General features: G+C 43.2%; 1 protein-coding gene across 3 annotated transcripts in view; it reads left to right on the plus strand.

Moving 5' to 3' along the window:
- KLHL3 (kelch like family member 3) overlaps positions 1-23,816 on the plus strand; it is a 109,356-nt gene that overhangs the window by 18,814 nt on the left and 66,726 nt on the right. For 2 of the 3 annotated variants that reach the window (XM_087429757.1, XM_004420159.3), the window contains exons 3-4: positions 5,715-5,821; positions 16,317-16,438. In XM_087429757.1, coding sequence (XP_087285883.1) covers positions 5,715-5,821; positions 16,317-16,438 — 229 coding nt within the window. The remainder of the gene's footprint in view (positions 1-5,714; positions 5,822-16,316; positions 16,439-23,816) is intronic. The other variant, XM_087429756.1, reaches the window with a different exon arrangement.

Raw genomic sequence — 23,816 nt, forward strand, 5'->3', positions numbered from 1 at the left:
TTAAAAACTAGAGTGGAGTAGAAGAGACAGGGAGAGAAAGAGGGGCCTGAATAGACACTTTATTGATCTGGGTGAGTTTAATGAGAATTGGAGAGAGGCATCCTTTGTTTTGATGAAGGCCTGAGTAAAGCATCTTGCCATTCTGGGATTAAGCTAATGAAATGTTACATGATATTACAATGACCTGGGTTATTTCTTGCATTGTTTTCACATTCCCCTCCCTCAATTTTAAGCTATTTTAGTTCAAGCACACATGTTATTTGCACTTTATGAATCACCCATTTCATGAGTTTCCTATTCTTTTTACTTATGTGGTAGAGAATGGCTTGTCAGCATGGTAACCACCCAGCCTTCCTCCTCCTTTTGCACTTCATCGCTCTGCCCTGGTCAGACCAACAGCTGCTTCTGGGCAGCGGAGCTCTAATGGCTCTTTGGCTCCTGACCAGCCAGCCAGCAATAGGGTGTGCTATTCCAGCAGTTCTTTTTGGAATAGCACACCCTGACCAGGCCTGAAAAGGAGAAGAGCTCTTGTGTAGGTCATCTTGACAGTGTTAACCTCTCATTTCACCATTATGAACAGTTCTCTGCCCTCATCCTTTTTTTTCAGGTGGTCTGCCACTATGCCTTTACTACTAGTATTGAACTATATTAGCACATTGTTCTCTGTTTTTCTTTTTTTGGTAACTTTCACAGTCACACAATCAACAATCAATTTTAGAACAGTTTCATCACCCACCCAAAAAAATCCTGTATACTTTAGCAGTAATCCTCCTATTTTCCCTATTCCACTTGCTCCCCAGCCCTAGGCAATCACTAATCTACTTTCTATCTCTATAGATTTGCCTATTTTGGAATCATACAATATGTGGTCTTGGGTAACTGGCTTCTTTCACTTAGCATAATGTTTTCAAGGTTCGTCCATGTTGTAGCATGTCTCAATATTTCAGTCCTTCTGATTCCTAAATAATATTTTGTCGTGTGGATATGCCACATTTGGTTTTTGGCTATTACGAATAATGCTGCCATGAGCACTCATGTACAAGTTTTTGTGTGGATGTATGTTTTCATTTCTTTTGGATATATACGTAGCAGTGGGATTGCTGAGTCATATAGTAACTCTATGTTTAACCTTTTAAGGAACTGTCATACTGTTTTCCAAAGCTGCTGCACCATTTTATGTTTCTACCAGCAGTGTGTGAAGGTTCCAATTTCTCCATATCCTTGCCAACACTTGTTATTTTCTGTGTTTTTGATTATAGCCATCCTAGTATGTGTGAGGTGGTATCTCATTGTGGTTTTGATTTGTATTTCTCTGGTGACTAATGATGTTGAGCATCTTTTCATGTGTTCATTGGCCATTTCTATATCTTATTTGGGGAAATGTCTTATTCAGATCCTTTTCCCATTTTAAAATTGGGTTATATGTCTATTTATTATTGAGTTGTAAGCGTTTAAGTTCTGTATATATTCTAGATACAAGCCTCTTATCAGATATATGATTTGCAAATTTTTCTTTCATTCTGTGTGTTGTCTTTTCACTTTCCTGATATCCTGACTGTATGCTTTGAAGCACAAAAGTTGTAAATTTTGATGTTTAATTTATCTGTTTTTTCTTTTTTTTTGTTTGTGTTTTTGGTGTCATATTTAATAAACCATTGCCTAATCCAAAGTCATGAAGATTTACCCTATGTTTTCTTCTAAGAGTTTTATAGTTTTACCTCTTACATTTAGGTCTTTGATCCATTCTTAGTTAATTTTTGTGTGTGGTGTGAGATAGGGGTCCAACTTCATTGTTTTGCATATGGATATCCAGTTGTCCCAGCACTATTTGTTGAAAAAACTATTCTTTCCCAGTTGAATGGTCTTGGCACCCTTGTCAAAAATCAATTGACTGTAAATGTGAAGGTTTATTTCTGGACTCTCAATTCTATTTTATAGATCTGTATATCTGTCCTTATGCTATTACTACACTGTTGTTAGCTTTGTAGTAAGTTTTGATATTGGGAAGTATGAGTCCTTCAACTCTGTTCTTCTTTTTCAAGATTGTTTTGGTCATTCTAGGTCGCTTGCATTTCCATATGAGTTTTAGCAAAAATGCCAGTTGAAAGTTTGTCAATTTCAGCAAAGAAGCCAGATGAAAGTTTGATAGAAATTGTGTTGAATGTGTAGAACAATTTGGGGGAGTATTGCCATCTTAACAATATTAAATCTTTCAATCCATGAACACTGGAGGCCTTTCCATTTATTTAGATCTTTAAATTCTTTCAACTATGTTTTATGATTTTAGAGTATAGGTTTTGCACTTCTTTTGTTAAATTTATTCCTAAGTATTTTACTCTTTTTGACTATTGTACATGAAATTTTTCTTAATATCATTTTTGGGTTGTTCATTGCAATTGTATAGAAATACAATTGATTTTTGTGTATTGATCTTGTAGTCTCCAACCTTTTTGAACTCATTTATTTGTTCTAATAGTTTTTTAGTGGAATCCTTAGGATTTTCTATATACAGCATCATGTCATCTCCAAATAGAGATAGTTTTATTTCTTTCTTTCCAATTTGGATGCTTTTTATTTCATCTTTTTTGCCTGATTGCCCTGGCTAGCCGCCCTAATCTTATCTTACTTATCAAGAGTGTTTGATACAGTTGATCATTCTTTCCTCCTTGCAGCCCTCTCTTCACTTGGCTTCTTGGACACCACACTCTGGTGGTTTTCCTCCTGTCTCACTGGCTGCTTTCTCATCTTTTTTGCTGGTTCCTCATCTTCCCCTCAACTCCAGACCCATGTATCCACTTGCCTACTTGATAGCCCCACTTAGATGTCCAATAGGCAGCTCAAACTTAACATGTCCAAAACTTAACTTCTAATCTTAAATGAAGTGTTTTGTGGAAAAAAAGAAGAAAATAAATATAAGTTAACATTTACTGAATGCTTACTATTGACTATGTTGTTTATAACACATCTCAATTCTGATATTCAGGGGACATGAATCCTGATCAGTTTGAGTCCGGGGCCCAAGCTCCTTCCTAACGGCTATACTGTAATTCTCCACAAATCACAGAGTATATAGCCCTGTTTTTTCTCCTCAAGATTGTCCTTTGGAGTAGTGTGACAGCTCAGACACAAAGGATCCCATAGGCTCTCTAGTAAATGGAATTAGAAGTGCTTGTGAAACATGCAGTGCTTCGGAGCTGCCTCTCCTCTTTTCCATGCAGGGTGGGTATATAGAGAAGTTTCCAGTGTGCAGATGGGCTTTTCCACCCCCAAGGAAAGCCTACCTTGAGTTTTAGGCAAGTTTCTCTTGGTTGCTTTCCCAGGTTAGAGTTTCTCTGGCCTTGAAATACACTTCCCGCCCATCAGAACTGCTCTCATTCATTTGCTTAACTGGATTCTCCATCTTTATTCCTCATGCCTTCTTGTCTTTTCCCCATTTGTTCACTGATTGTCAGCTCCTCTGGGTTTGTGCAAGATATCCCACTCTGACATTTGCTTGTTCAGCACCTAGCACTGAAAATTTGCTCAGCATTTCTGACCCATCTGTGTCAACACTTTTCTTCTTGAAATACTGATTCCTCCCCTCCCCACAAAAAAATTACTTCTACTTTTAAATAGCAGTGGTAACTCCATTTTCTCCCTAAAATCTTTACTAGAAGTGAAAATGTCCAAGATGAGTCTGTTCATGTTGGGACTACATTTTTACAATAAATTTTGTCCAGATTAAAAACCAGCCTGTTCTCAGGTGGCATCTGCAATCTCATTTGGTTACCATGATATATGTCCCAAGGCAGCTAAGAAAGATGAGAAAACTGGTGAGGTCATTTGTCCATGTTCTCATAGCCAGTTAGGGGCAGAGCCAGTTCTGTTCCCAGTTGAGCTGGTTTATTCTGATAAAGTTGGTGTGTAGGGTCTGCTGCCCACTGCAGGGTGAGGCCCTACCCCCAGGTTTTGCTTCTGGGTGCTCAGAGGTCTCATCCTTCCCAGAAGCCCCATCACTGGTACCTTATTCCATACGCTGAACCTTTCCTGATCACCTTTCCCTATTGGAGCTAACCTATCTTCTGTCTTTTCCCTTTCTAAATCTCAGCCAATTATGAGGAATGGTGGTACTGTATCTGGAGTCAGAACTGGATTCAAGACTCAGGCTTCTGTGGCTTTGGGCCACCTCTCTGAGCTTCAGAGACGAGATGATCTCTAAGGGCATTTGCAGCTCCAGCCTTCTCAGGCTTTATGATTCTATTTCTCTGATAAGTGAACCTGAATTAATGTCTTAATAGTTGCCATGGTTTAATATGCTACACCAGAGATGGCAAATATGTAGCTTCTCTTCCATCTATCAACCATGGCAGACTCATTATTTTCATTTATTGCTCTCACATGGAACCCAGTCATGACCTCAGTCTTCTCAATCCAATATGGTGTGCTAAGTAACCACTACCAGTGGATCACAGCTAAAATGTGTTTGTCCTCCCTGTCTTCTGTCCCGCCTCTAGAGCTTCAGTCTAAAGGAGGGACTGGTGGTGACAGGATACCATAGAAGTTAGAAGCCTGGGTTCTGGGGTTCAGCTGCCTGCACTCAAATCCTGTCTCCACTGCTCTTTTTTCTGCGTGGCCTTGGGAAAGTTACTTAACTTCTCTGGCCCTCAATTTCCTTATTTGTAATATGGGGCATAACAATAGTCCTACCTCATAGGATTATAGAGAGGAGTAAAAGAAATAATATGTGTAAAAAAGTGCTTAGAATGCTTGCACACTTGCCTGGCACATATAACTCAATAAGTGTTAGCTGTTGTGTTAGTAGTAGGCAGGATAAGAACTTGGAAGTCTGGTGGAGGAAAAATTCTTGGGTTGACAGGGCATGGTGATACCCTTTTGATCTCCAAAGTAGTCAAATATTCATTCTGTCTATGAGTGTGGATTGATCCCTTTTCAAAATTCATTCATTTGTTCATTCATTTATTTCGTAAAAATTTAGGGCCTGCTATGTGCTAGGCATGCAGCCAGATGTCTAGGGTATAACAGTAAACAAGTCATTTTCAGAGTCTACAGTGTTGTGGGGTGACAAACAAGTAAAAAGGTAGTTATAGTATTCTTAATATTTGCAATGATTGGAGTTTACACAGGGTCTTTAGGGAGCACTGGGTGTGTAGACAGAGTCTTTTTGGTGATAGTGTTAAATCTGGGTGGCAAGAGAAATACGTGAGTGCTCCAGATCTGGCTGGCCTCTTGCTCCAGATCTGGCTGGCCTCTTGCCGATATTTCACAGGCAGTGGATCCCTTGGGGGAATTGTTAATACTTGTTCTTGCTGGTGGCACACCTCAGTGGCATGCTCATGCTCCTTGGTATTCATTCAGTCTCTCAACTGACAGCCCCAAATTTTTTTTCACTGCTCCCTGAGCTGTTCTCCCCCTGTCTCAGTCAGAGCTGATGGAGTTGGGGAGCAGAGATGTGAAGAAATGAAGGAGCCCTGAATTTGCGGCTATTGAGTAGTTGGATGTCTCTGTGTACCTTAGGCAAGTGTGAATGTCAGGCTTATCAGGGACTTGGAAAAGCCGATGAGTCCATCCCCCTGCCTAACTCAAGGTAGGACAAGTCTCTATGACACCTTGTATAGTGATAGTGTAGAATCTGGGTGGGAGAAAAAATACCCTTCTGTGGCTGGTGTGGGTGTTGGTGCTGTGACCCATCCTGTCCCCTCACTGGTGTCTTACAGTAAGCAGCTGTTGTGTGACGTGATGATTGTGGCGGAAGATGTCGAGATAGAAGCCCACCGTGTGGTCCTGGCAGCCTGCAGCCCCTACTTCTGTGCGATGTTCACAGGTATGGTGAGGGGCAAATAGTAACCCACAGTTATGGGGCTGCAGCCCCACTGGGAGAATATTGAGGGTGGTGGTATGAGGGGAGGGAGGAAAGAGAAGGCTGTGACACCCACCACGAGGAGCTTCTCTGTGCTGATACTGTGCTTTGGCCATGGAGGACTTGATGGAACCATAGTCTCAGCCAGGCCAGCTGGGCACACAGCCCCTTGTCCACCATGAAGAAAAAAGAGGTAGAATCCTATAGTATGCTAGTTTTCAAACTTTGGCACACATCTTAATCATGTGAGGAGCTTGTTAAACATAAAGACTCTTGGGCTTATCCCTAGGTTTTGTGATCTCTCATTTTGCAGATTGAGGACACTGAGGCTAAGAGAAGGGAAGGGACTTGCCCAAGGTCACACAGAGTGAATGGAACTTGGCTTCTTGATGGTTGACCAAGTGCTCTACTGGCTGGTCCTCATCTTGTCATTCCCTAGCCCTTCCTTCCAGGCAGGGGTCATGGGCCTCCTTTAGCCTTTACAGGAGTGTGGGAGAGATTTGGGAGAAGTGATGGTGGGACTTAGGGGGAAGAGTAAGATGTAGGAATAGTCACCATCGGTCATTCAGTTACAGCACCTTTGTGAACTTTCCAGGGAGCCCCTGTTTCCTTGGTATGCCCAATAGCCTTGACCGACTATTTCACAAGTGTTACTTCTGAGACTGAATTCCCTGAAACCCATGGGCTGAGCTTCCTGTCTGTAGTGCCTCACAGCACCTCCCCTAAACCAGCTACATGCAGTGCTCTGTAAATCACTGCTGACTCAAGGCCAACTGGGCTGGGTGAGACCCCTGGACTGGTCAGGTGTCCCTTCCACATGCTCACCAAGTACCTGTGCTTCCTCTGAGTGTGGTCATTATCACTCTGCTTTCTCGTTTGTTTCCTGGTGTCTACAGTGCCTGTGCTCTGGCGTCTTATGTATCGGCTGCTTCTCATCCTGCTGTTTACAGCTCCAATGTCTCCTCCTCAGGAAGGCCTCCTCTGAGCACCCTAGCCATAGTTCCCCATTGAGACTCTTTCTATCCCATAACTTGACTGTATATTTTTCATAACATTTATCACTGTCTGAAAATCATGTTGGTTGGTTGGTTATATGTTTTTTACCCGTCTCTCCTCACTAGAATATAAGCTCCATGAAGACAGGGATCTTGTTGGACTTGTTTGTTACTGTATCCTGAGCACCTGGTACACAATAGGACTCAAATATTTTTTAAATGAATGAATGAAGTGTCTTCCACACTTGATTGTGAGCTTTGGGCACCTGGGGACCATGTCTTGTCGCTGTTGAATCCTCAGTGCTCACCACAGGGCCTGGTGTTTAGGAGACAGTAAATGAAAGTTGAGAGAATGAATGTGAGCTTGCTGAGAGTGGGTGAGTGTGGGCATCTATGTGCTGAATAGGCCCTTCCCCTTGTCCCAATATAGTACACAGCCTCTGCTGGGCAAGAGTGGCTCTTGCCAGGGGAGACTTGGCACTTGTCTTGCAAGAGTTCCTCACATGTGCGTCCCCTTGGCTCATCATGTGAAGGAACTGGTCTCAACTCAGAGCTGTGCCTCTGCTAAGTGGACCAAGCCACTCTTACCTCACTTTGAGCCTTGGGCCAGGAATTTCAGTGTAGCCTGGAAAACCAGCTAATTTCACTACCTGGAAATATTGAGCCACATTTTTTTTGGAGTAGTCTCAAACCCTAGTAGTAATGTTTTTATTTCTCTTTTTCCCCTCTCCTTCATCCAACTCTGTTTCTTTTAAAATAACTTATTTTGTCTGCAGTAGTTATTTAGCTACAACTTCAATAAATAGCTCTGCCAGTCATTCTGCTCTGTGTGTGGTTTGGAAAGTCCGGTGTTGAGAGAGGAATCTATTTGGAATTGCAATGAATTATAGTGTTGCCTTCACTTTTTGCTAATGAACTTGCCTCTTGGGTAGTGGAAATGCCTAAGCAAAAACAAAGTGATTTTGGAAATGTAGAGAAAAGATGCTTTGGGATCAAGTCTTGGATTCTGGTAATTGAAGGGAAGAGAGAATCCAGAGAAGAAAGCAGTCTAATGTGATGCCTAGCCCAAGCTTTCTGTTGAATCTGGTTGCCATCCATCCTTCCATCCTTCTATCCATCCATCCATCCATCCATCCATCCACCCACCCACCCACTATTCACATATGTTCATTGCAGAAAAAAGTTAGAAACTGTGGGCAAGCAAAAAAATTAAAAATTACATGTAATACAACATCTAGATAAGATTATAGTTTATATCCTTTCAGATTTTGTAGTTATTAATATATACAGATAACAGAATATATTTTTAACCCAAATGAATTCATTTTACATACACACAGTTGAATATTCTTTTTTGATGGGTGTACTTAAAAAATTGCTGTTCATCTTCCTGGAATGTTCTTCCTCCCTGCCTCTTTGCTTGCCTAACTCCTATTCATCCTTCATTAGCGCTTAAGCATCACTTCCTCAGGAAGGCCTTCCATGACTCCCTTGGATTAGGTTAAATCCTTCTGCTGTTTACACTCAAGTACCCTATGCTTCTCTTTAATATTACTACTTCTCTCATTACTTTCTCAACGTCTGATTTCCTGCTCAGTCATAGCTTTATGAGGATAAGAACTGTACCTTTTTAATTCACTACTGTGTCCACACTGCCTAGCATGATCTTTCATGTAGTAGGTGCTCAATGAAAATTTGCTTAATTGAACCTAACAATATATTGTGAATATCTTTTCATGTCAATGAAATCACGTCCACATCCTCATATTAATGGCTTCATAAGATTCCAGAATATGTATCCTAATTGAAAATCCATTTCCTTATTGGTTGGAAATTATAGTTCTTTCTAATATTTTACAGTTATAATTAATGCCATAATGGACATCCTTGTATCTGAATCTTTATTTACTTTCCTGATTATTTCCTTAGAATAGATCCCTAGAATAAGAAATAATTGGTTAAAGAGTATGCACATTTTGAAGACTTGTGAGACATGTGTCACAACTCCACAACTCTGGAACAGTTGTACCAGCTTACGCTTCCATCAGCAATATATGAGATTTGTGTATTTTTTTGAGGCCCCTTGGCTTTGCTTAAACCTTGGTAAACAGGTACAAAAAAAAGTAACATTGCAAAATTTTGTTCTAATTATCAAGTTCAGCTTCAAATTGCATAAAATTAGTAATGAAAAGGCCCAGCTGATTCTTGTTAAGTCCATTTCTATCAGCATGTTTAAGGCCAAAAAGAAAAGAAAATACATGTGACTTTCTTCTGACTTGAGAGATGTGATTATAATCTTTTTCTCAGGTTTAAAGTGTTTTTATGTTTTTATCCTCTGAGTTAATATTGCCCAAATGTCTTGTGGTGGTTCCAAATACCAACCCCATTCCTTGACCATGTCTTGCCCACAATAATTTGGAATAAATGTGAAACCGAGGTCTGAGTGCCCACAGGAGAGTGTCCAAAGGGAGCCAGCCTGTGAGAAGATCTTGGATGGGCAGTCACCTTAATGATCCTCCACTCCTATAGCATAGTGTGATTGGAGAGGACAGCTGTGTTGTGTTCTGCCCGTCTTTTTCCTGTGAGTATAGAATACTTAAGATTCCACCTCCCCCACAACTTCCTCATCTAGCACCTCCATTCCATGGTAAGCTAATTTTCCCCAAATAGTCTAGTCAGTTTTTTCTCTTTGTATCATGCCCCTTACTATAGGTTCTGTGTACTATAGTATTTGCACTCCATATAGGTTCCTACATGTCATCCAAATACTTTAAAAACAACCCCATTTAATGGTGTCAAAGGGACTGAGTTCTAAAGAATATGTGGGCTCAGGGTCTTATGCCCATCATCATGGCTAAAAGACATTTGGGCTTCCATCTCAAAAGAAGCCCTGGGAGTGAGCTGTCTCATTCTTCTGGTTCTGTTGTGCTATATGCAGAGGCTGATTAGATTGGTTTTGTTTTTTAAGAAAAATTACTGTCCAGTTTTTATTGATGTAGACTGATGTTCAACTGGTGTCTTTGAACATATAGTGAGTAGAAATAGGGAGGAGAGTCAGGAATGTGCTGGGGGTTAGAGGCAAGGGGCTTGGAATTTGAGTGGACACCAACCATCCACAAAGCAGAACAATGAGGCCCTGGCTGTCTTACTCACCTCCTAGGCATGAAGTCATCCCATAGAACCTTTGTTTCACCCTTTCTTCATGCCAGACTCTGCCAGGCCCTGGCCCATGTCCATGTTCTGAGTGTCTGCATGATGCATTGATGCCTTTGAAGACCTTCACGTAACGTGCAGCTCAGCAAGACTTAATCCAAGGCAGTGGGGCAAGGAGGGAGGGAGCACTAGGGAACTGAATGCTTGCTTTGGATAAAGAGGGCTTTGAGGTGGGTCGTGGAGTAGTAGTAGTAGACAGGATCTGGTTTCTGAGGGTTTTGCCCCTGAGGAGTTAGGGATTGGGTAGAACAGTTCAGGAAAAAACGGTTGGAAGCATCAGAGGCTGCTTGGCCTCATCTTCCACGTGACTGTTTTTTAGAGTTAGTTACCTCTCGGCTGAAGCTTACAGTGACATAGGGTGTCTTCTTCTTGTCCCTAACATACCGCATCAAAGTCAGGCATCCTTTTCTGGCTTAGGAGACCCAGATTTGAGGGTGAGGGGTACAGTAGTCGTGTCTAAAAATATGTTGCTCTTGATGCAGAAATGGTGAGTTTTTTCAAGAATTGATTTGAAAGTAGTTCAACACAAGATGTATAGCACCTCGGAAGAAAGACTGATATCAAACACCAACCAGCCCCTGTTAAGGTGCAGATGGTTTGACCAAGATGGTCTGGGATAGACTTGTCTGGACTTAGAGTACCTCTGCTTTGAAATTCAGATCATCATTGGAGATAATCATTGGTAAGGAATGTTTTGTGAATGTTCATGGAGGAGGTCTGGAGTTGTTGATATGGAGGCCTCCTTGCTAAGGATTAAACACAAGGGTGGTAATGCACCTTGCATTGGGAGATGGTGTGGTGTCTTGGAAAGGGCTTTGGAGCTGTAATAACCCAGCTTCCATCCTGACTCCAGCACCTAATTATGGGGAATTCACTTAACCTCTGTGATCCTATTTTCTTATCTGTGAGACTGGAAAATAACAATAACCAGGGAAAAAATAAATGTAATGGGAATAAGGCACCCAATACACAGTAGGTACTTAATAAAGTTTACTCTTATTATCTGCAGAGCACATCATGGTTTACAAGGCTCCTGTGGATGTGAGAGGTGGCTCAGCTACCAGCTGCCCTGATGGTGGTTAGGGTTGCTTTGAAATGTCTGTGTGTCTACACAGGCATTTCCTTCCTGACTTGGTGCTTCATGTGCCTCTAGCTGAGCAGAAAGATTTTTCTAAGGGGAAAGGATGAGATTCCTTGGAGGATGTGGGTGTGATATACATCACTACAGCTCTGCTGAATCCTGCTGTCACAGTTCTCACACTCTCATTATCTCCTTTGATTCTCACACAGCGTTGGGCTAAAGGCAGGGCAGGGAATGTCCTTATTTCACAAGAGGCAGAGGTCAGCCTTTTGCAGTTAAATGGCCCAGACTACTCATCTACAGGAGGGTTGGCCAGGATTCAGGTAGGTGGCAGAGTATTTCTTTTTCTCATGTGAGGTTAACGTGTGATGTAGGCCTCAACTCTAGGCAAATGAGTTGGCAACCCAGATATTAGGACTAGCCAGATGAGGGTTAGGGGTAAGAAAGTTTAATAACCATTTTAACACCCATGAAGGATCATTGTGTAAAGGATAAGGATCTTCTATTTTCTTTCTACCCAGAACATGAAACTAGATTGCAGCAGTAAAGATTCAAGTTAGGAGTGAGGAAGAATTCTATAACATAAGGGCTCCCCTGAATGCACTTTTTTCTTCTCTTTGACATACAACTTTGTAGGGGTGTTGGAGGTTTAGCTCTGGTTCTTCAGAAAGACTTGCCAGCCACTCTATCATTCCTTTCTCATTCTTGAGGCTTCTTTTGCTGAATAATAGGGTGAGGTTTACACTAATGACCTGGAAGATGAGCCAGTGATTTTCTAGACTTCCTGAGCCTCCTGCGGTAGTGAAAGATTTTCCCGTTTTTGCTCCTCAAGTTGCACCTCCTCCCTCTTGCGCCGTTTGGCAGTCTTCCACCTAAAAAGAGCTCTGTTGTGCTCATGGTGTGCTTGCTAGGATCGAGAACTATAACTTGCACTCTTGTACCTGATAGAGGTGTGGGGCTGCGTGCTCTCCTGGGCTCTCTGGGGTTCTAGGAGACTTCTAGGTGCAAGGGCCTAAGTAAAGTCTAAGGATTTAAAGAAGCTGAAGACATAGTCCCTTAGTCCAGGCCACCATCATCTGTCATCTGATGTACTGCAGCAGCCTTCTAATTGGTAAACCTGCCTCCTGTTTTGTTCCCTCACCCCCAACCCATTCTCTACTCTGTGGCTATAGTAATCCTTCCAAAATATAAATCTGATATATCCCACACTTGCTTAAAATCTGTCAGGGGCTTTCCATTGCTCTTGGGATGAAGTCTAAACTCCTTAGCGTGGCCCACAAGGCCCTCAAGTGGTCCAGACCCTGCTTATATCTCCAGCCTCGTCTCCCCATTCCTCCCTTTGCACGCTGTGCTTCTGCCAGACTCAACTTCTTATGGTCTGAGAACAGGTCATGTTCTTTCTTACTTCCAGACCTTTACATACACTGTTCTCTCTGCCTGGACTATTCTTCCCTTATAGTCACTTCTCTTCTATGACTATGACTTCTGAATAACCAGATTTCACTTTAGATCAGTAATTCTTAACCATTATGAATCAATCTGTTGAAAACAAGGGACTTTCTCCACAAAAAAGCAAATATGTGCTCCTGTGTGCTCATCATTTTGCATGCAGTTCAGGGTCCAGGAATCCCAGCTCAAGAACCTTATAAGCTGAGCACCCTTTTCTGGTATTTAACACACTTTGTAATTGTTGGTTTACTTGTCTCTTGCTCTGCTAGACTGAACTCCGGGAGGACAGGGCCATAACTTATTCACCCTTGTGTCCTCTGGGCCTAACACAGTGCTTGGCACACGGGGGCTGTGTGACACACATTTGTTGAATGAATGAATGAATGAGTGAATGAACAAATATCTGCCCTTGAGTGGATCATATTCTATTTGGAGGAACAGGACATGCATGTTAACAGATTACAAGCACAAGATGGAAGGAGCTAAAAAGATGTCCAACCAATAGACGTTTTCTGAGTCTGAGGTGGCTGGGCTGGGCCTCTTGGGAAAAACCAGCAGAGGAGGGCTCTTGGGTTGACCTTGAAGATGGAAGGACTTACAGGGCTCACGTTCTGTTTTCTAGAAGTATTTTGTCAAATTAGCAGAGGCAAGTGCAGGAGCAAGAGTGACCAAGCCTTTGCTGGTTTCTGCCTCTCAGGAATTACTGAAGTCCATGGAATTATGTGATGTCAAGAGAAGGCTTCTCTTCCTTTTTTTCCTTGCTCCAACAAATTTTTTTAAGTGCTTGTTATATGCCAAGAACTTTGTTAGGTGTTGAGGATATCTTGACAAATAAGCTTGACAAGATCCCGTCCCTCTTGGTTCTTGCTTGCTAGATATTAAGTACTAAGTTGTCCTCAGAATTTGGACCAAGGCCTTGTTTGGGAATACTTTTATCAAGGTCATTAGTTAGGGTCAGTTTTAAATTATAGAGGGATTTATTAGAAATGACATGAGGTCTAGAGTTAGGTCAATGTTCCACTCCCAGCCCTGCCTCTAACTAGCTATGTGCAAATACTTCTTGAAATTCCACTTCTGTAATTTGTAAAATGGAAGTAATATCTATCTCCTGGGGTTGTTACAAGGATTAAATGAAATAACGTGTATAAACCCTTAGCAGACGGCCTGGCACATAGTAGCAACTATTATTACTACCACTTTCCGGGTTTGTTTAAGCTGAAGTCTTAGTTTGGTGCAGTATCTTCTGCTGGTCCGTTAAGAGATAATAAGATAGGATTTTACAAGTTTGGATGACTTACACAGGTCTCCAGTTTCCTATAAGAGAACTTTCTTAGAAAATAAATGTTGTCTTCGAGGCCCTAGTTTTTCTTTCACATGCTTTTTTCTTTCCTTATTGAAGTTTTAAGTACTTAATGTAGAAAATTAGAAATTTCAGAGTCATGTAGAGTAGCAGGAAAAACATCTCCCAAAGTCCCACCATCTAGAAAACTGTGTCTTAACCTTTTATGGACATTTGAGACTAATAAAAATGGTCTGTCATTTCCTCCCAAAAAATCAAACTTTTGCCCATATATACAAATATTTTATACAATTTCAGGAGTTTCCACGTGTTTACCCCAAAGTTACAAAACCCTAACCCGACTCCCAAGCACAAATTCCACAGGGAGAAAACAACAGGCTAGGCTCTGATTTCGTACTCACGTAAGAGCTTCTGAATCTCTTGGTTCTTGTAGTCAGGTGGCTCTTTTTTTGTCTCTTTTTTAAGGCTTAAGTTGTTAAACTAAGAATTGGCTATCTTTGATTATCTTTTGCAATATAATTACCAACTGGACCTTTATTAATGAACTTCTTAATAGCTGTTTGGAGAGATGAGTTTAACTTCTGATTTCCTTGTGTGTATGTTTTTTGTGTATGTATTTGGGGTAAACTCAAGAGAGAGATTGTAAGAGCCTGTCTTATGGGTAGAGGAGAAATCTACCTTCTTTTCTTGTTACCTCGTAGACTCTTCCTCCTGCCCCAGGCTCCTGGTGCTGAGGCCTTTCACTGGCTTCCACCAGCAGACAGAGAGAAGAGAGAAGAGAGTGGAGGTTGTCTGGTCTACCTGACCTGGCAGTGAAGGGAGCAGGCAGGGTTTAGAATGGGGTTTTCCCCCTTTTCTCCCTGGTCCAGAGTCATTCATATCTAGAACTGTGTCAGGACGCGGGAACTGTGGATTGGTGGAGGAATCACGTGCAGTCCGCAGCTTGGAGGTGGGCGTCTGCAGCCCACATGCTGTACTGTACTGTATTTTCTTGGCTCCAGTGCATAAATTCCACCGAGAGAAAACAACCGCCCAGGCTTTGCTTTCACACTCACATATGGGCTTCTGAATCCCTGTTTCTTACAGTCAGGTTGCCCTTTATTTCAGTCTACAAAGACACATGTAGTGCCTGTGTGCCTGTGTTTTGCTTCTGAAATCAGCAGCCCTTGTTGAATGAGCCTGGCTCTAGATAAACCTATGTGCTGTATAGTAAGGGGCCTCAGGACTGTGCAGACATGATGCCGCTGCTGCCCTAGTTGACGGGCTTACGTCCTCTCTTTCTTGGATTACTATCAGGGCCTCCCAACTGTTCTCCCTGCCTCTGATCCAGCTTCTACCCTGCATCCAAAATTTCATTCAAAAATACCCATCTGTTGATGTCATTCCCCTGTTTAAAACCTTTCAATGGTGCTACCCTTGGGATAAAGTCCAAACTCATTTGCACGGCTTATAGGACTCTGCAAGTCCTGGCCCCTGTCTACCTCTCCAGCTTCTTTCCTCTCATATGTACCAGCCATACCAGCCTCTCACCGTTCCCAAAATTGATCCTCTGGCACTTTTCTCACTTTACACTTATGGTTCCTGCATCCAGCTCATCCTTCCTCACCTTTGCTGCCTGTGGAACACTTCTTTATCCTCCAATACCCAGCTCAGATGTGACCTCCTACTAGGATGCCTTCCTGGATCCCCCAGGCAGGGTTTGTTGCTCCCTCTTCTGCATTCTTGGGACTTAGTATAGCATAGTGATTACCGTGTGGGCTCTAGAGTTTTCAGTCCCAGCCTGGCCCCTTCCTAGGTGTGTGACTATGGGCAAAATGAATTACCTACCCTTCTATGCCTCAGTTTCTTCATCTGTAAAATGGGGATAATATTAGTAAGCCTCATAAGTTGTTGTGAAGATTAAAAAAGGCAACACTTTAAAGTGCTTAGCACAGTGCTTGGCCGTAGTTAGCACTCAATAAATGTTACTTTTTATTGTTGTTGTTATCATGGTACTTCGCGTATACCTCTCCTAAGTTCTTATCACCTCTGTTTATAAATGTTTTTATATATCTTCCCTACCAGACCATGTCCTCTTGAAGACAAGTGCATATCTGTTCACTTCCTGGCCCTGTGTATAGAAGTTTCTAGTAAATGTTGGTTGAATGAGTTATTGTATACAGATTTGCCTTCACAACGGAAATGGGCAACAGATAGAGTGTGGAATGCTTAAAGTTGGGTTTGTGGATGGTCACAGACCCAAAGTTGATGTGACCTTGGTGTCAGCTGGTTTATCTTCCTCTGCACCTGAATCTCTTCTGCTCCATCCCAGAGCATAGCCAGTGCTTTTATATTGCCAAGACAGGGCAAGAGGCCATGTGAAAGTTAAGCATACCTTAGGTGCCAAGTTCATGTCCATTTTGTTTTTGTTTTGAACTGTAGGTGACATGTCTGAGAGTAAAGCCAAAAAGATTGAAATCAAGGACATGGATGGGCAGACGCTGAGTAAGCTGATTGATTACATCTATACAGCCGAAATTGAGGTGACTGAAGAGAACGTCCAGGTAAACTCAGCTCCAGCTAATAGCTCAGTGTATCGCACACTCAGGGCCCACTGTTTTATAGCGTCGTTTCATTTAACCCTCACAACAACTCAGTTGGTAGTTGGAGAGGAAACAAAATCTCCAAAGAGGTTGGGTGACTTGCCCCAGGTCACATGGCTGGTAGGTGGGTGAACAACCCTCAGACTGGTGCCTGCCTGACCCCGGCACCTATGCTCTTATCCACTAGGCCATAGTACCTCGGAATGAGCTTGGGACCCAGAGCAGAAAGTCTATAACTCATGTTGGTTGAAACTGTTGGTGAAGAAAGAACTAGAAGCCTGGTAACCACCCTTTTCCCCAGTTGTCATCTCATCTCAAGGATTTTGAGTATTGGATTGTGAGGCTGTTAAAAATTTTTCCTGTTTCAACATTAGTCAACCAAATGCCTCTGAGCACATGGAGGTGCCAAGCACCAGGCCTGAGTCTCAGCAGGGGTGACCGGCTGTGAAACGTGTCTGTGCCTTTTCCTCTTTTCGCTGCCCTGCCCTCATCCTCAGCCATCTGGAGCCTTGAAAAGAGGAGCCAGCGAAGACACTGCTTCACCCAAAGGAGTGCATCTTTACTGTGGGGGCACGAGGCAGCACGAGGCATCAGCATCATGCCTCAGAAGGGGAGATGGTTGAGGATGTGGCCCACTCTGGAACCCTACAAATCACTGGGCTAAACACAGACACAGGATACACTATTTCTTGTCATTAAGGATCATACTGTTTAATTAAAGTGATGGAAATTACATGTGATATGAAGGTTTTTTCTTTTTTTTTTTAAAGCACAATTCCACCTTACTTATTTGTCATGAGGCACATACCTCTCCACTGACCAAAATACCTATTTCCCTTATCCAGAACACCACCCCCTTTTCCAGGATCAAGGTATTTGGGAGGCCGAATTGATAATCGTTTATTCATTCAATTCAGCCCAAATGTTTGAATGCCTGTTATGTGCCAGGCAGTTTTTTGGGCACGGTGGTTTAACACTGGCGATTCCACTGCCTGCTCTCATGGAGTTTGTGGTCTAGGGGTGAAGATAGATGCTCATCAAATAAACACACAAGTAATGTCTATGCACAAATTGTGATAAGTCCTTTGAAGGAAGGGAACGAACGTGGTATACAAAGGGCATATCAAGGGGACTCAATTTGGGTGGAGGAGGGGCTCTGGGAAGGGTTCTTTCAGGAGATAAGATTTAAGCTGAGGCCTGCGGGATGAGTAGGAGTTAGCTTGGTGTGGTGAAGGGTATTCATAAGGGGTCAAGGTGCAGGCAAGCAGAGGGTCTGAGGCACACTCTGTTTAGGACTGCAGAGCCTACCCCACGATGGAGCCTGCCCCTTTGTCTCTGGCCCATGGACTAATTCTTGGGTTGTTTAGTTTCTACAGTGGTCTGGTCTAATCCACCCCCTGCCCTTTTTAAATTGAGGTATATTTCATACACAGTGAAACGCACAGCCATTCCATTTTGTTTCTGGTCTTTGCTGTCCAGAATGGAGTGGGCAATGCAAAGGTTATGTCCTAGGTCTAGCAGCAGAATTCAAACAGCTGAATGACTTTTGGGCAGTAACAGTAAGTGCAAGGTAATTGAGTATAAAATGAGTATAGGGCATGTATTGAAAAAATTTTAAGTGGATGACGGTTATATCAAATCACCATCACATTTAAATTCATTTAGGTACTTTTAAGTGTGATGTAAATATTGAGATTTACAAGATGTAAGAAATTACATTCTTTGCAACTTGAATGAAAAATGCTAGATGTCAACCTAAAAATGTGCAGTTGGTAAATAATTTTTAAAAATCTTGCGTTAGGGTATATCAGTAACTCATTAATCATATGGTATGATAAGCAGAATGATGGCGCCCAAAGATGTCCATGTCCTAATCCCTGGAATTGGTGAATATGTTAGGTTAAATGTCAAAGAGAAATTAATCTTGCACATGGAATTAATGTTGCTAATCAGCTGAACATACGATGAGGAGAGTACCTTCGATTATCCAGGTGGGCCCAGTGTAATCACAAGGGCTCTATAAAGTGGAAAAGGGAGAAGACTAAGGAGACCCAGAGAGATGTGATCTGACGAGAACTCAACTCAATATTTCTGGCTTTGAAGATAAGGGGACCACAAGCCAAGGCATGTGGGTGGCCTCTAGAATCTGGAAAGGCAGGGAAACATATTCTCCCTCAGCGCCTCCAGAAGGAATGCAGCCCTGCTGACACCTTGATTTTAGTCCAGTGAGACCCATTTGGGACTTCTGATTTCCAGAACTGTAAGAAAATAAATTTGTGTGGTTTTAAGCCACCAATAAAACAAAAACAAAACCAAAAAAACTCCAAAAAACAGTCCAGGGGAGGTTGTAGAATTGTATGATTGGAACCAGCTTTTTTCCCTCCCTTTTCACCATGTATTTAATAACTTTTTTTCTGTAAAGTACAAAGTGTTTACAAACTTGGATGATTAGAAGATGTTCCACTCTGAATCCTTATCGCCTGGCTAGGTATTTGTCTGCAACTTTGGTCTAACCCAGTGGTGGTCTCTACAAAACTAGTTATCTTAAGGTGGGTAGCACAGGTAGCGTAATCAGAAGACTCTGGAGAAAAAGGCTTCACTATCGCTTTTTAAAACTATTTTGTAGGGGTGGGGGTAAGGGGCAAGAGTGAAGATGTGCAGGTTCAGGGGACACACAGAAATAGAGATGAGGCAGGAATTGAGTATGAATGGAGACCTAGATCTGAGCCTCAACTTTGCCATTGATTTCCAGAGTGCTCTTATTCTAGCCCTTTCCCACTGCAGGGTGTCAGTTTCCCATTGGTAAAGTGAGCGCATGGGACTCACTGACCTCTAGCCAGAGAAGACACTCAGCCTCTGATTTGTTTTCCCTCCCTCTACCAGAGCTTGACACCCCCACTGACATCCTGCCTCAAGGATCAGTTTTCTCATCTGTAAAACAGGAATTATAATAGTACCCATTCTACTGAATGGACGTGAGTTAGACTGTCTGCCTTCAAATCCTGGCTCTACCGTTTTTTAGCTGTGTGACCCTAAGCAAGTTACTTGATGTCTCTGTGCCTCAGTGTTTTCATCTGTAATATAGGCATAATAATAGTACTTAGCCTTATAGGGTTGGTGTGAGGATTATATGAATTAATATAGGTAAAGCACTCGGAAGAGTGCTACCCTGTGCCGGTAGACAGTATGGGCACAGAGAACACTATGAGTACGGGCCCTTTCACCAAAGAGCATGTGGTGTGAGGGTGGAGACGGATGGCTAAGCATGGGTGCCCTACAGTGTGGTAGGGGCCAGGGTGGAGGTACCCAGGAAGCAGAGAATGTTCCTTGCCGCCTTGATGAGGATGGTCAGGGCAGACCTCACTGAGGAAGCATTGTTTGGGCCGAAACTTGAAGGAAGACTGGGAGGTCAGGCCTGCCTCCTCTGCCCAGTTGTCTGTGTCCCTACTGGCATGTGAGCCCCTTGAGAGGCCTACTGTTTTCAACTGTGTGTGTGGGGTGGGGAGGAGGCAGCGTGTGCAGGGATCTGCTGGGAGGCACAATGTGGAACCTTCAGGGAACTGTGCATTGCTTGGAATCAGTGAGATATACTAAATATTCCTTTTCCTTTTTCTTCCTCACTTCAAACTGTGGTTTGGTCAGGGGTGACCTTGGGGAAAACAAACAAAAGAGGTTGAAAACAAACAAACATAGATATAGAGAACAAACTGGTGGTTGCCAGAGGAGGGGAGTGGGGGTTGGGCAAAATAGGTGAAGGGGATTAAGAGGCACAAACTTCCAGTTCTAAAATAAATGTCACGGGGATGTAATCTTCAGCATAGGGAATATAGTCAATAATATTGTAATAACTTTGAATGGTGACAGATGGTTACTAGACTTATGGTGATCATTTCTTAATGTATATAAATGTTGAATCACTATGCTGTACACCTGAAGCTAACATAGTATTGTATGTCAACTATACTTCAATAAAAAAAAAGATTGAGAAGAGAAAGTTTGGATCAAAATGCGGCCTCTTCACGCTGTTATGTATCTGCTGAGGCAGTTGCTCACAAGCTGTCTATGAAGACGATATTTATTGAGGATTTGGTGCACTGAGGTGAGCATGGAGGCCCTGGGGCTCTCCTGAAAGCATTGGAAACACGAGGGTCAGATTTGCGCTTGGTTAAATGGCTGGGAGAGCTACGCCCTTAATCTCTTCCCAGCCACACACACCTTGGAGAGACTGAGTTGTCTTTCTTCGGCAGAGGTAGCAACCGTTGTAACTAACTTTATTAATACTTGTTGTAAGGCAAGCGTGTGTCAGTCAGTGCACGTGCATTATTTCGTTTAGTTCTCATAACTACCAATGGAATGCTCTAATATGATCCTTCTTTTACAGTTGAAGAAACTGATGCTCGCATGGGTAGTAAGTGGTAGAGTTGGGATTTGAATCCAGCTCTCTCCAACACACTGTGCTCTGTTGAGGTGGTGAACTCTAGTTTCTCGGTAAATAAATGATCAGAATCTTGACTTCAGCTCATAATAATTAATAAAAACTAATTTGAGCACTCCCTCTGCACCAAGCACTGTGTTAACAGCTTTAAATGTATTATCTCATTTGATCCCCACAACAAGCATTTAAGGCAGTACCATTATTATCTTCGTTTTACTGGTGAGGAGACAGAGGCACAGAGAGGTTAAGTAATTTGCCCTTAGTCATGTGGCTGGTAAGTGGAGAAGTCAAAATTCTAAGTGACAGTTTTAATCACAGTGCTATTCTGCCAGCTCTTCTGTTCGTCTATACACCTCTCTCTCTCTCTTTCTTCTTTTTCTCAACAGATTTTTATTTAGCACTCTCTGTGCCAGGCCTCATGCCTCGTGCTGCAGAGACAGACCCACTGTGTGGCTGGTGCAGAGGCCCTGGGCAGCTTGGTCACCTGGCCCTCTGGCTGGTGCCCTCCCTCTCTGCATGGCCCTGCCTCCCTGAAATTCCATGAGTAGGTACTTTCTGAGGCAGGGCATTTCCTTTTGTTTTTGTTAAAGGAAACAAACTCTGTGACGGGATATCCTCTGCTGTGTTTTCATGTTATCTGAGGGAGAGAAAAAACAAAACGGGGCCAGCGCATGAAAAATGCAGGGGAGGCCATTTGCAAGCTGGAGGGGAACCTGTACACTCTTGGCTGAGGGTCATTCCAGGGCCTGTTTTCCAAGAACCATCATGCTGAGGTGGCGAGGGGCAAGCTAAAAGCTTTCTGACTTAGGGTCATCTTCCATCCCTGCTGTGGTTCTGGCCGACTTCTTCTCCTGTCTTAGCCTCCTCTGTCCAGGGACCCAACAGTACTGCCCTAGTGATTCGGCCAGGACAGGCTTGCTTCGAAGCTGAGGCCCTCAGCTTGGCCTCTTGTTCAGAGTCTTGTTACTGCTGCCACCTGAGGGAGTTGAGTTGCAGGCAAGATAAGAGAAGAGGAAATCCTCTCAAAGCCCTGTTGATGTGGGAGAGGGAAGTGGAGACAGCCGCCTCATGGACGGTTTGCTCACTTGTCTTTCATAGCCTCTAGGGATTTGTTTTTGCAGCACCCCTCTCGACTGGGCCCCAGTTAATCCCTGCGACTCAGAGTTTGAGCAGTGATATGTCTCCCAGCCTCCAAACCTTCCCCCTCAGCATTCTGACTTCCTTTACTTTTCTTCACACCTTCCTGTTTGAAGTGAGTAGTGGTGGGAAGAAAAGGGCCTTTGAGTCATAGCTAATCACAGCAGCATAAGATCAAAGAGAGGGAACGAGCAATTAGAGAAACCACAAGCCCCGTTCATTTTAGGAAGTCAGCTTGGAAACACTTTCGGGCAGGAGCGGACCCAAACAGGATGGGGGGTGTGGAGAGGTGGAAAGCTTTATAATTTTTGTCTGCTAAGTGGGTTTTGTGACAGTAGGGAAGTTGAAAGCTGTGTGGGTAGCTCTATCCAGGGAGGTTTTAAAAACTGAAAGTACAACCTAAGGAGTGTGTTCAGGAAGGCTTTATTATTTCATTTCTTTGGCTGGTTGTCATGAGCTTGAGAATTTAAGCACCAAACTTTGCCGCTGTCCTTGTGGTAGAGAAGAGGGCAAGGGGGAAAGGAGTGTATGTTCCTGGCATGATCTCATCTCATCTTGGCTTGGCTGGGGATACAATCAGAGGGTGGATTGGACTCGCAGAAATCCTCCTCTGTGGGGCTAAAGGGCTGCTGTCTCATGCCTGCCTCTTCTCACACCTGACCCTTTTCGGGCTTGCCACACCACTCAGTAGAGTGTGTGCTGGACAACATTTGATTGCTCCTCTCCACCAGGACTTCTTAGTGTAACTGGTTAGAAGTTCCTGGTCCCTAGGGTGAACAGCTGTCCCTGTTTGCCCAGGACTGAGAGGTCTCCTGGGACACAGGACTTTCAGTGTTGAAATTGGCAAAGTCTCAGCAAACCAGATGGTTGGTCAACCTATGGCCCTAACTCTAGGGTTTGTAGCTGGTGCTGGTCAGCGGGTTCATGGAGGTCATTTGGGGTTTGGAACACAGCTTTCCATTCCTCGTTTTTATTCAGCAAGAATGGTTAATGGTTCTCCAGTTAACTAGCAGGCAGAGACTAATCTGGTCCTGGAATCTGTCTGGCTAGGCTGAGCAAGCTCACAGATTAATTGAGTTTCCCAATTTATGGCTGCTTAGTGGGGATGGTGGCTGCCTAGTGGGGATGGAGTTCAGGTGGTCAGATTTGGAGCCTGGCTATGTTTACTTACGGTCTAAAACTTTCAAGAGTGGGTGATTTTATCTTTTTCCTTCTCTGGAATGAATCAGTGGTTCAGAAAATACCAAAGACATGATGCTAATTTACTGCTGTCCTGCTGGAGACATTGGAGAGTGGAAGAGAGACGGCAAAGGGGAGAGGGGCATGTTTTCTAGAACTCAGCCATTGTGAGGGAGAAGTTGAAGCTTGTAGGTAGGAAGAGCTCTCCTACCTTGTGGAGAGCAGGCGTTTAGCTGGGTGTAGGACCACTGATAGTGGAGGCTCTTGATGGTTTCTGTGTATGGGCAGGGATGAGGAAGGGTAACCAACCATCCCTGTTTTAGCACTAGAAGTCCTGTGTCCTGGGCAAACCTGGACAGCTTATTACCCTAGTGGAGGGATAAGTCCCAGGAATGGGCAGTGGGGCAGAGTTTTTGGCCTGAGCACATGGAGGTGACCAGAGCTAGAGCAGAGGGTTAAGAGCTGTTTGGGAGAAGGTCAGGATCCAGAATTTAAATCACTTAAAAAAAAAAAAAAGACTTTTGTAGTGCTCTGAATTAAGAAAACAGATGCATCTATAGCCCGTGTCTTCCTGGGCAAGCACTTGTG

Source organism: Ceratotherium simum, chromosome 4 (genome assembly GCF_057802395.1).
Source record: "Ceratotherium simum simum isolate JZ-2026a chromosome 4, ASM5780239v1, whole genome shotgun sequence".
Lineage (NCBI taxonomy): Eukaryota > Metazoa > Chordata > Mammalia > Perissodactyla > Rhinocerotidae > Ceratotherium > Ceratotherium simum.